The sequence below is a fragment of the Lithobates pipiens genome, unplaced genomic scaffold, assembly GCF_037356315.1.
Source record: "Lithobates pipiens isolate NorthernLeopardFrog02 unplaced genomic scaffold, aLitPip1_a1.2 Scaffold_13, whole genome shotgun sequence".
Classification (NCBI taxonomy): domain Eukaryota; kingdom Metazoa; phylum Chordata; class Amphibia; order Anura; family Ranidae; genus Lithobates; species Lithobates pipiens.
In genome coordinates, this window is record NW_027507718.1 from 383,685,736 (window position 1) to 383,698,922 (window position 13,187).

At 44.9% G+C, this 13,187-nt stretch overlaps 1 protein-coding gene and 1 long non-coding RNA gene across 2 annotated transcripts; both read right to left on the minus strand.

Moving 5' to 3' along the window:
* Positions 1-685: 685 nt before the first annotated feature.
* On the minus strand, positions 686-1,886 carry CLDN24 (claudin 24). Its single transcript, XM_077478580.1, has one exon. The coding sequence runs from the start codon at positions 1,821-1,823 to the stop codon at positions 1,161-1,163; it is 663 nt and encodes a 220-aa protein (XP_077334706.1). The 5' UTR covers positions 1,824-1,886; the 3' UTR covers positions 686-1,160.
* LOC143976133 (uncharacterized) lies at positions 686-9,505 on the minus strand. The gene is made up of 2 exons (XR_013272528.1): positions 9,448-9,505; positions 686-983 (listed from the first exon to the last, which is right to left on the minus strand). It is a non-coding gene; the product is annotated as an uncharacterized LOC143976133 (long non-coding RNA).
* Positions 9,506-13,187: the final 3,682 nt, after the last annotated feature.

Consider the following 13,187-nt stretch of genomic DNA (forward strand, 5'->3'; position numbering starts at 1 on the left):
ACAATTTCCTTTGGCAGGTTGTCATTTAACTAAAATATCACAAAATATATTTTTTTCCCAATTAACTTTTATATTCTCTCAAGCACGTTAATTAGAACCAAAGTATAGAATGCAAATTCTGGTATGTCAAAAGGGAGTCAGGCGTTAAGGCATGGACAGAAATGTTGTGCCACTGACAGTAACTTATCTGAATTACTAGAATTATTCCACCTGTAATTGGCTTCAAAAGACTTACGTTCCTTAACTCTATGGGTGATTTCATTATTCTAGTCAGATAATTACATTCACAGTAGTGACATATAGACTCTATAAAGTGTTAACACTTTGTTACCTTGCAAAGGGTACTTACATAGCTGTAAATGCTAATTGTTTGCTAATGGCGCACTGGAAACATGTTTTCAGATACTTAATACTTGAAGGTATGCTTTTTATTGAAAGAGCTCATTATTAACTGCTATATATATATATATATATATATATATACCGTATATATATATATATATATATATATATATATATAGTATATAGGACTACCTTTGTAAATCTATACTTTTTTTACTTTTACTTTTTCCCATACTTGTGTTAATTTCAACATGTGATTACACTTAAGTGTGTTCTGTTTCTGACCAAAAACATTTCCCCTTATAGAGACACGTTTTTTGTTTTTTTTAAGAATATACACAAGCCAAGTCTCGTGACTTTAATTGAATGATTTTGTAGCAAACAATTAAGTTTTAGTGTCAAATATGGTCATTCGTACAATAAATGATGTTTTTAGGTAAGGTGTTAAAATGTCATATTAAGGTTGTTGCACAGCCATGTGATTCATTTTCAGGGACTCAGGTGATCATCAGTGCAAGAAGGATGTAGGTTTTTGTCTTGAAAACCAAGACTTAGTACAATCAACAGCTTCTGAGATGTCTCAAATTTTCAGCTGATTATTTAACATTAGCTTCTGTTGGGAGACCACATCTTCTTGTGTCCTGGAAGAAAAGTTGAGACCCATGACACCTTTTATCTGCATTGTTCTTTAGAAAAAATGTGATACAGGGTAATGGTAACAATGTTTGATTTCAGTACAGTTAGTTTAACAGACACAAAAAGTAATTAGATGCCAAATTAAGTAGTGTTTTTGGATCAAGTTTTAACACTAACACTTGCTATACAGTCAGGTCTGGGTATTTGAAGTCTACGGATAGATACTGTTTATGACGCTTTGTAGGTGAGTAACATGCAGTTTTTGGATCGGAAGGTATAAAACAGTAGGAAGAAGCAAGTAGAGTGCCACCAACTAAGAGGAAAAACCCTCCAAACCAGCCCATGAACAAAGCTTCACCAAACTCCCATCTAGGGACAATGTCTGGAATAGTTTCATCCCAAAATTCTTGGACAGTGTCATAAGCCACCCAGGAGACTGGAGCCAAGGCACTCAGACCTGCTGTCCAAAGCAGTATGCCTCCTAGAAGTAAAAGTCGATTTTTGGACTCCTGTCTTTGCTCCCCAATGTTTACACAGTCCAAGCCAAGACCACAGATGGAGAGACCGAGAATCCCAGAGCCAATAGATAAGCACATTAAAATCCTGGAAATTCTGAGTTCAGGTGACAGAGCCAGAAAGGAATCAAAGTCTTTGCATTGCATTCCTCCTTCTTCTTGAACAACACAGTTCTGCCATAAACCCATAGTCCAGTTTTCTAATTCATTCAAATCTAAATTCAAGTTTTTCCAAAGTGGCACAAATGTGGTAACACAGGACAGAACCCATCCTGCAAGAGACAGCAAAGTTCCTCCAAATTGTATGTAAGTTCTTTTGGACAACTCCATACTTTTCAGTTATTCCTGGACAGTACAATGATATGCACTGGCCAGCTGCTATCTGGTGTCCTGAAGCTGATAGTGAAGTGATAGTTGTGCCTTTCAGCTAGTCAGTATATAAGCTCTACCTATTAACCCCATCAGTGACTTTCAAGCAAGATTTTCCTCAAAAGAAAGATAGGGTTTCACATACATGGAGCAAAGGTTCCAAGCAGCCATGAGTTAAGTTTATGATAAGCATTTGATCTGCTACCATTGAATTTGCTGGGTAAAATTATATCCCAATGCCTGATGATTACAAGCCAGTGGGTGAACAAAGAAGGCTCTATGACCCCTCACCCTAAAACACAACAGTAATCATTGTGTTCAATATGGATTAATTAGATCTAAAATGTGATTAAAGCCTCCTCTGTCTGCGTAACAGGACTTCATTGTAAGAGTTTTACCTGAAACTCGGGCAACTAAAAATGGTCTAAAGAAAGTTTTTCAGCTTCAACTAGACTTTTATAGCTTTTACTTTATTAATTACTCTGTGAGTGTAAGTAACCATGATTATTGTCCCATTTTCATTGTCAAATATGCTTGGACATTGCCATACAAAACACAAAATAAAGCAAAGGAAAATCTTTTGTTTTCTATAGCAACCAGATGTTTGCATTTTCCAACCAAGAGATATGTATAGCCTAAAACGACTTGCTATGGGCAACCTTAACAATTTTTTATTCACTTTAAGGCAGGCCATAGATGGTGTGAGTGTTTGAAATTCTCCCCATTATCACAGACATTTTTGACAGAGGAATCCCCGTGCCGAGCAATTGTCTTCTCCCGGTAGTGAATTTGGGGTGGAGAAACTTGAATGGCTTGCACAGAGTCCTGACCTCAAATCAATAGAACACCTTTGAGATGAATTAGAGCGGAGACTAGCCAGCCCTTCTCGTCCAACATCAGTGCCTGACCTCACAAATGCGCTTCTGGAAAAATGGTCAAACATTCCCATAGACACACTCCTAAACCTTGTGGACAGCCTTCCCAGAAGAGTTGAAGCTGTTATAGATGCAAAGGGTGGGCCAACTCAATATTGAACCCTAAGGACTAAAACTGGGATGCCATTAAAGTTCATGTGCGTGTAAAGGCAGGTGTCCCGATACTTTTGGCAATATAGTGTAAGACACCAATGATAGCAAATCTGGGTATGTGCTAGGTGATTTGGGAGCTCTCACAATGAGTGACTAAGTCTAGGCCTGTGGTAATTGAATCAATGTCAATATGGATCTGCCCTCAGGATAAAGTAATCTGGATTCACAAACATGTGATGTCTTTCACATCTGCTAATGCCGGCTGTTAGTGAGGCTCCATGTGGCTTAAATGCTCTTTATTGTACTGAATAATGTGAGTACCTTGTGGTGTTTTTAACAGTAAAAATTTAGTATAGTAGTTTAGTTTGGTCATGTCTGTTCCAATCAATGATTCTCCCTAAATGAACCGCTTGGTAATAATTTCTTATGTCTGGAAGGGCCAGTCCTCCGCAGTTTTTCAGTAGTGTCAAATATCGTTTGCATAGTCGTGGTTTTGTATGTGACCATATAAATTTGGTAAACATCGAGTGTACCTGTTTAAAGTATATGGATGGGATTTTGATTGGCAATGCCTGAAAAAGGTATAGAAATTTCAGGAGAATGCACATTTTAATCAGATTGCATCTGCCGAACCAGGAGTGGAGTGCCCCACTGAAGGGAGCGATCTGGTGTCATGACGACTACCTCCTCATATGACGTCACATCCTATAATAGGCGCCACGTTTAACATGGGACCTGATATAATAAAGACAACATCCTTGACATTAAGACACTCACCTCTACTCCCAATTTTAGGCAACCCAGCATTCACACCTGGATTAGGTAGATCAGAATATGAGACACTACGAACAGCAGGTAAAGAATTTGCTTCACATTATCTAGATGGAAATCATTGCACCTCGATCCAATCATTGATGGGCGACACCGGGGGCTTCCAGCTTTCGTTTTGGAAAGCAATCAGACTACATCACTTCATTGACTAAATACCAGACCCGGGGAAATTCAGTAGCAACCTGACAACATTTGAGGATCTTTGCAGAGACGAGGGAGTATTACCCCAGGTACTCTCTAAAACGTACACCCTACTTAACACCAGTGATGTAAGTAACTGAGTTAAAATAAACTGAGGCCACGCTGCCTGGCTGTTCATTCCACTGTGGGGAGGGGGGGCTTTTGCCCGCTGAGCTGAGAAGAGGCTGAGACTCTGAGGCGGGGCGGACACTGAAAAATTAAGTCAGCTGACCAGCTGACACCAATCGAGTGAAGGGGAGAGTCTCTCTCTCTCCCCCATGAGGAAAGGCATCCCTGGAGGCATTTAAGTAAGTGACTGATGATTTCGAATTGCAGTGCAATCGATCCATCCCAAGTCCTCCACCACTTCTGCTTCTTACTGATCCCATCCCTACCCACCCACCATCACTTCTACAACAGAGGTGATGGGGGGATAGGGTAGGAATGAGATCAGTGGTGGTGGGGGGTGGGATCAGTAAGAGTAAGAGGCAGAGGTGGTGGTGGTGGGAGAGGATGGCACCACCACCGCTGCCACCCCCCCAAGTACCACGCTGCCTGCCACCCCCCCCCCAAGTACACCACCACCACTGCCACCCCCTCAAGTACCACCACTGCCACCCCCTCAAGTACCATCGCTGCCATCCCCTCAAGTACCACTGCTGCCACCCCTCAAGTACCACCGCTGCCACCCCCCTCAACATTTGGGTTAAAATAAATACCAAATGTTCTAAAATACTGTATCTAGTGTTTTCATTCTTCAATCAGTTAATATAAACATCTTTGATATTAAATATGTTATAGAACGTAATTGCATTATAGAATATTTTAAAAAAAAGTCAGTGTTACTTTGCTGAGTAACTAATTACTTTTCCAATGTAGTAATTGAGTTACTAACGCAATTACTTTTTGGGAGAAGTAATTTGTAACTTAACTAATTACTTTTATAAAGTAAGATGAACCAACACTGCTTTACACCTGTCAGGAAAGGCTGGCTGGGGACAGTGGTCCTTTGCCTGTCTGTGTGCGCCTGCGGGTGCATGGGCATGCGCGGTTACTGGCGCCAGGCGGACTATTTAAACCCAGTTCTCCCTTCAGATCTTGCTGCTTGATCTACAGCATTCCTGAGTCTATTGCCTGAATCTGATCTGTTCATGTATTGACCCGGCCTGACCTGTGACCTTCCTTGCCTTCTGCTTGCCTCTGACCTCCAGCTTGTCTACGACTCTGCACCTGTCTTATCCTCTGGTCCATCCGTGCTCATCCATTAGTCCTACCCGCTACTACAACACTTCTGGACAACAATAGGGACAGTCACACAAAAATTTACAGACCACTTAATTCAGGAAGATCCAGCATTCTTTCTGCTTCATGCCACCTCAATCCTGGCACAGTCGTGTAGCACTGACATCCTTGTATATTGATGTGATTATGCATGCTTTAATGTAAGGTATATGGACATTACTGTGGCTTCGTACCAGAGCCATCTAGTGACCAAATATGGGTAACGCACCTGTTTATTAGTACCTCAGAACAATCTAAAGACTTGTACAGGAAGTGACTGTTTGGATTCTGAAGGTTGACCTGGTTACCCAGGAGTCCGTGTGACCTACCCATGAACACTCTCTTACGCAGTGCATGCTGGGTAGATAATAAAAGGAACCCGAGAGGCCATTTTAGGTCTCTTGGGACCACACTGCCTGCCTGTGTGGATCTGTGGAGAGGTTTCCCGACAGACAGCGGCTGATAGCTATCGCGGAGCGTGAGCCTGTTTGATTTGTGAAGTGACCTGATGGAGCCTGAAAGACAGTAGCCGAATTGAGAAGGTCCAAAGACACTCAGCGGAGAATCAGAGAACCGGATCAATTCAGCGGAGCGATACAGAGCCCAGCTGACAGAAAGGCCAAGCTACAGTCACTGGACCAAGGTGATCACATGGATCACTTTGGTTGCGGCCCACCATTTGTTAACTTTGCGCGCAGTTAGACTCACAAACAGGCCTCGCTGGAACATGCAGTTCCATGGAGGTGTAGCAGAGCAACTGACACGGAGCAGGCTTGAGGCCAATCTACTTTCGTGCCACAGCGTTTGTAAATAAGTTACTGGAGTTACACCAGGAGCATTTCAGCTTAATCCTCCATGAACTTTGGGAATACAAATACAAAGGAGTGACTTTAGCTAGCGAAGAAAAGAACACCCCGAATTAAATTTAAGTGAGGCCTCACGTATAGCCTTTAAAGCAGAGGGAGCTCCTAGGTTTATATAAACAAATACATACATATTTTATATTATGTTATATTGAAATATATTGTGCTGTTGTCCTACTTTGGGATGGCAGCATAATTATTGTAACCACCCGTTGAAATATTTTATAGTAAACAATATTTATAGTTAAGTATCCAGTTGTGTGGCGTATTGTTTCTTTCCCCACCAGGTGGGGCCAGTGGATCCTGAGGGTATATACAGGTACTTTGCAATGCTTTATATTGTACTGTATTACATTGCACCACAGCTGTGCCAAGGGTATTGAGTCGAGTTAGTAGGGTTTCTAGGTAAAGTACAGGCCCAATTCAAACCAGCAGCTCCTTCGGGGGTCAGTGCTACAGTCATATAAGAAATCTATTGTGCGACACTTACTTAATGTCTAAATCCTGTATTCCTGCTACTTGGAAACAAACTACACCACCTTCTATTGGAATGTGGTTCCGTAAAGTAGAGGCCATCAGAAAATTAGAAGATCTAGTGCTCACAGCACAACACAAACAAGAAAAACACTCTAAAACATGGATGTTATGGAACAGATTCATATTCTCTGATGAAGGGCAAACCCTGTTGAACTCTTGAGGGACACACCGAAACGTACCAACTGAAAGGTGACATGGTCACTACCTCTAGCACCCCCGTGTTGAACAATAACCCTACCCCCCCTCTTTCCTTATGCTTTCTCTACCTTTCACTTTCTTAACTGCTGGTTACATTTCCAGATATTCTGATACCCGGGTTCTGCTTCAGTTTTGTGGTTAGGTTGGGACACAGACAATCCAAATAAATGTGAGGTGCAGTAACTAAAAAAGATGCATTATCTGTAAAGGTATATGAGTTCAGGATTGGTTACTGTTAATCTATATGAATATAACTTGATGTCGCACACTTGATATGTCGGCTCAGGTGGTTCACACTATTAATGGAAATTGGGCCTTCTATGGAAGATCAATCTGTATGTTTAATTGCCTTTTATGGCCACTGTTGTACTGTACCCTTTTTTTTCTTGTACCCCTTTTCTTTGAAAATTCAATAAAATTTATATTTGAAAAAAAAAAATACTAACCCAAAAACACACTCTCTGAGCATGCTGTTCATACACTAAAAAGCACAACAAAAAAAAGTCCCTGAGTATGCCCAGAACAATACAAATGCAGCTAGCACAAAATAAGCCACCCACTGTGCAAAATGAAGCACATCATATAGCATGCTACAAAATTACAGATGGGACAAACACTCCCTGATCCGGGGGGGGGGGGGGGGGCAACAAAGAGCCTAACATGAGCAAAAGTTATACAACAAATACCATTGCAGTCTATCGGAACTGACTTGTTCATTTTGCTAGTCCTCTACATTGCAGCTGCAAGATTTTAACCTAAAACAAAAAATAGCCTGCCCCACCCCCCAATATATAGAAGGCCATTTGGGTCTGTTAAGGCTTAAAATGAGAACCCCCACTTGAAAAATAGCACCCCCAAACTAAAAAAATATTGTGCCCCTCCCACACACTAACAAACCCCTAGCCAAACACACAGCAAGCCAGCCCATGAAAGGGGGGTGGGTGCTTGGGGGCAGGAGGGGCTTGGGCACCCCAAAAGTCAACCACCTTGTTCCCACATTCAGGGGGACAAGGGCCTCTTCCACACAACCCTAGGCTGGGGTTGTGGGGGGCTGCAGACAGGGGGTTTTACAGAATGTGGAAAGCCCCTTTAAACTAGTGGGTACAAGGTGCTTTGTGGTTGGTATTGGGCTGAGCCCAAAATGCCCTAAAGGCAGTCAGCTATGTTGAGTGCATGTGGCCTTATATGGTTCAGGAGGGGGTTGGGCAATCGCTCTTCTCGCCCCTTTTCTAGCTGGCCCTGTTGTATGCTCTGAAAAAGGATGTGGTTTGGATTGGTGAGGCCAGCTCACAGCCTTTTGAGAATGGAGTGGAGTGTGGAGTTTCCCTTTAAAAGCAAAAGCTAGCCCATGTAAATCCAAGTGATTGGGGGGGGGGGAGACGAGAGCATTGGAGAATGGAGTGGGGAGTTCCCCTTTAAAAGCAAAAGCTAGCCCAAGGAATTCATATGCATTAGAGGGGGAAGATTAAATGCCCTTTTAGGATGAGCTAGAGGAGCGAGAATCTTTTTACATAATTTAACAAGGTGCATGTCATATGTTGGCAATGTAACATGCTAACATGACCTGTGTGCAAATCTCCTTAAAAAATACACAAGTTTAGAGGTGCACCCGTTCAACCCATGCAATTGCATGTACGTTGCTTAACATTTACTAAGATTTTGGCCACGCAGTGAACAAACTCATGTGAACGAGCGCAAGAGCCACTTGTGCATGCCCACTGCTTACACTGATCTCAAGCAGTTCTAAACATACTTGCGGGCACAGCAGGCTTTCTCTGAAAAAGTTACTTTCTCATTTTAATTTGGGCATATTTGTTACTTGGGCAGTTGTTACTAAACTTCCTCACATCACCCCATAATATTGGCACCTCCATCTTCTGTCAATATTGAATTGGAGAAGCTGTGCACCATGTCCATAGTGGTACACAGATTGCATTCTCCCTTGCGCAGAGATCGCTATAGTAAATGAGGGATTCACACTCTGTTACGGCACACCATTTCATAAATATGAAAATGTGCGTTGTGCCTTGCTGTGCGTCTCTACTGATAGTGCACGGCTTTCGTAAATCACCCCCAATGTGTAATAAATCCTCTTAATCAAAATACATTCTCTGAATAAAGTGCATCATTGCCTGTGCCATCCAACAAATCCAATATAGAATCTATACATCAATTCAAAAGAAATAATCTTCAGTGATTTCAGCATTCAGTGCATCCCTTTCCTCCTTTTGTAAATTATGTTTTTTTTTTTTTTTTTATGAATGAGCTTTAATGATGCACTCCAGTCAGACCCAAAAATTCTGCATGTAATCTGACTTTAGGTGACCCAATAAGTTTGCTACCTCTATTCACCCTGGTCTTTATCTATTTCACAGAGATATCCTACTGGCTAAATATATATACCAGGGGTATGCAATTAGCGGACCTCCAGCTGTTGCAGAACTACAAGTCTCATGAGGCATAGCAAGACTCTGACAGACACAAGCATGACACCCAGAGGCAGAGGCATGATGGGACTTGTAGTTTTGCAACAGCTGGAGGTCCGCTAATTGCATATCCCTGGTATATACTGTAGCTGCTGGTAATCTCTTCAGAGTGCCGGTGCGTTCTATGGCTTTATCAATGCCCACTCTATGAACCCAATAAAAACCATGCACCACTACTCACGCTTAGATGGAAAGCTGCACAACACAGAATCAAATACTGCAGGCCAGTCCAGATAATGTGTATAATGTCAGCTGAATCAGAATGGAATGCATTATGTGATGCCCAAATTATGTTGCAATGAGTGGATTTATAACAGGTTGAATTTCTTTTGAATTGAATTACCAATTGGCTAATAGAGTTTACCCATTTAATAGAGCTGCAGTGGCCATAAGCTACAGGCCAGTCTGGAAAGTGTGTATAATGTCTGCTGAATCAGAATAGAATTTATCATGTGAAGCCCAACTTATGTTGCAATGAGTGGATTTACTGACAATTTGAATTTGTCTTGGATGGAATTATCAGTTGCCTAAGAGAGTTTATTAGTTGAATGGAGTTGCACTTTAAGCACATAAAAATACTGTATATAAAAAACTGTCTACAATAGTATGTGATGTTTGCGATGCCAGTTAATTTTTTTAATCAATGTCTTCAAAACTTAATAATCAGGTTAATATAAAATATATTTTAAAAGCTTACTTTGAATAGATTTTAACTATTAGGCTAGTTATACATGAATAAAGGCAAATGATGGCTCCAGTTTCATACACATATGTGAATTTGAGGTCATAATTTAATTAACTCATAGGGAGAAAAGCAGAGACCACTTTGAGGAAAAGATCCTTGGTCTCAAAATAGCCTTTTCTTTGTGTAATATCAAATGAAACTCCTTACAGGAGTGGATAACAGACCTTTCACACAAAGTGTTAAGCCTCATACACACGATCAGATTGTTGGCCAACAGAGCATCAGACTTTTGTCAGAAGGGCATGTGCCTGGATCTTGTCTTGCATACTAATGGTACACAATTGTCGGCCAACAAACACAAACGTAGTGATGTACTACGTGGAATTTCAGCTCTTGAGCGCCACCCTTTGGGCACCTTCTGCTAATGTCGTGTTTGGTGAGCATTGATTCTGAGCATGTGTGTTTGTACTTTGGGCTTTTGTGTGACGGACTTGTATACAGACGATACGAAAATCTGACAACAGACCTCTGTCTGCCAAAAATTTACTAGCCATCCAATATTTGTTGGCCAAAAGTTGGACAACAATTGTCTGAAGGAGTGTATTAACAGTCATTTTTTAAGCCAACAGTCTGTCATCACACAATCCCCTGCCAACAATCGGATCCTGTGTACGAGGCTTTAGTCATAAAAGAGAAGGGAGCCTCTCTCGTGACTAAGGCCGCGTACACACGCGCGGACTGTTTGCCCAACCTTGTTCGTCAAACAGTTTCGGCAAACAGTCCGCTCAAAATTTGCATGAGCGGACTTGCCCACACACGAGCGGACTGTTTCAGCGAACTGTTTGCCAAACAGTTCGCTCAACTTTTGAAATGAACGGACTCGCCCACGTAAGGAGGAGGCAAATCCGCCCATTTCGAGCGCGTGTACAGGTAGGCGGGGCCCGCGAAGGAGACGTCGCGGGCTCCGCCGCCTGGAATGGGCTTAAAGGGGAACCCCAACGCCGAAAAAAATCGGCGTGGGGGTTCCCCCAAAGTCCACACCAGACCCTTGTCCGAGCACGCTACCCGGCCGGCCAGGAAAGGGGGGCGAGCGAGCGCGCCCCCCCTCCTGAGCCGTACCAGGCCGCGTGCCCTCAACATGGGGGGGTGCCTTGGGGAAGGGGGGGCCGCGCGGCCCCCCCACCCCAAAGCACCTTGTCCCCATGTTGATGAGGACAAGGGCCTCTTCCTGACAACCCTGGCCGTTGGTTGTCGGGGTCTGCGGGCGGGGGGCTTATCGGAATCCGGGAGCCCCCTTTAAGAAGGGGGCCCCCGGATACCGGCCCCCCACCCTATGTGAATGAGTATGGGGTACAATGTACCCCTACCCATTCACCTGTGAAATAAAGTACAAAAAAAAACACAACACAGGGGAAAAAATATTTTATTGCACAGCTCCGGGGGTCTTCCGTCTTCGGGGGTCTTCTCGCCGGACTCCTCCGCTATCTGTGTGTAGCTCTTTTACTAGCGGAGGAGTCCGGCTTTCTTCCTCCCCGCCGCCGGCCTCTTCTCCCGACTTCGGGGGTCTTGTCCCCCTCTTCGGTTCTTCTGCCGGGCCACCGCGCCTTCTTGTAGCTCTTTTGCAGGCGGTGGCCCGGTCTTCTGTCGCCGCTGCCTTCCGTTCTTCTGTCGCCGCCTTCGGTTCTTCTGCCGGGCCACCGCGCCTTCTTGTAGCTCTTTTACAGGCGGTGGCCCGGTCTTCTGTCGCCGCTGTCGCTGTCGCCGCCTTCCGTTCTTGTTCTTCTTCTTGTTCTTCTTCTTCTTCTCCAGGCGATGTTGACACGTCGCTCTCTCCGGCCGGAATGCCAGAGCCGTGCTGTGCGGTCACTTATATAGTGACAATGGGGCGGGGTCACATGGTATATGTCACATGGGTTGGTCACATGGGTTGATGTCACATGGGGACTATGACATCGTAAGGGGGCGGGGTCACCATGTGACCAACCCATGTGACATATACCATGTGACACCGCCCCATTGTCACTATATAAGTGACCGCACAGCGCGGCTCTGGCGTTCCGGCCGGAGAGCTCGTCGAGTCAACATCTCCTGGGGAAGAAGAAGAAGAACAAGAAGAAGAAGAAGAACGGAAGGCGGCGGCGGCGGCGGCGACGACAGCGGCGACAGAAGACCGGGCCACCGCCTGTAAAAGAGCTACAAGAAGGCGCGGTGGCCCGGCAGAAGAACCGAAGAGGGGGACAAGACCCCTGAAGTCAGGAGAAGAGGCCGGCGGCGGGGAGGAAGAAAGCCGGACTCCTCCGCTAGTAAAAGAGCTACACACAGATAGCGGAGGAGTCCGGCGAGAAGACCCCCGAAGACGGAAGACCCCCGGAGCTGTGCAATAAAATATTTTTTCCCCTGTGTTGTGTTTTTTTTTGTACTTTATTTCACAGGTGAATGGGTAGGGGTACATTGTACCCCATACTCATTCACATAGGGTGGGGGGCCGGTATCCGGGGGCCCCCTTCTTAAAGGGGGCTCCCGGATTCCGATAAGCCCCCCGCCCGCAGACCCCGACAACCAACGGCCAGGGTTGTCGGGAAGAGGCCCTTGTCCTCATCAACATGGGGACAAGGTGCTTTGGGGTGGGGGGGCCGCGCGGCCCCCCCTTCCCCAAGGCACCCCCCCATGTTGAGGGCACGCGGCCTGGTACGGCTCAGGAGGGGGGGCGCGCTCGCTCGCCCCCCTTTCCTGGCCGGCCGGGTAGCGTGCTCGGACAAGGGTCTGGTGTGGACTTTGGGGGAACCCCCACGCCGATTTTTTTCGGCGTTGGGGTTCCCCTTTAAGCCCATTCCAGGCGGCGGAGCCCGCGACGTCTCCTTCGCGGGCCCCGCCTACCTGTACACGCGCTCGAAATGGGCGGACTTTCCGAGCGGGAACAGTCCGCTCATTTCGAAAGTACAGCGGACAGGCCCACACACGGGCGGACTGTTCGCTCAAACACAGTTTCAGCGGACAGTTTTTCGGAATTTCCGAAAGACTTTGTCCGTCCAACTGTCCGCTGAAACTGTCCGCTGAAAGCCCACACACGAGCGGACTGTCCGCCCAAACACTGTTCAGCGGACAAGGTTGGGCGAACAGTCCGCCCGTGTGTACGCGGCCTAACACTTTTTCTGAAAGGTCTCAGTTATCCACTTTGTCCTGTAAGGAGTTTCATTTGACATTACACAAAGAAAAGGCTATTTTGAGATAACAAC

What these genes read in the sequence shown, in the direction of transcription:
- CLDN24 (XM_077478580.1), bottom strand. Translation starts at nt 1,823, where the DNA reads ATGGAGTTGTCCAAAAGAACTTACATACAATTTGGAGGAACTTTGCTG.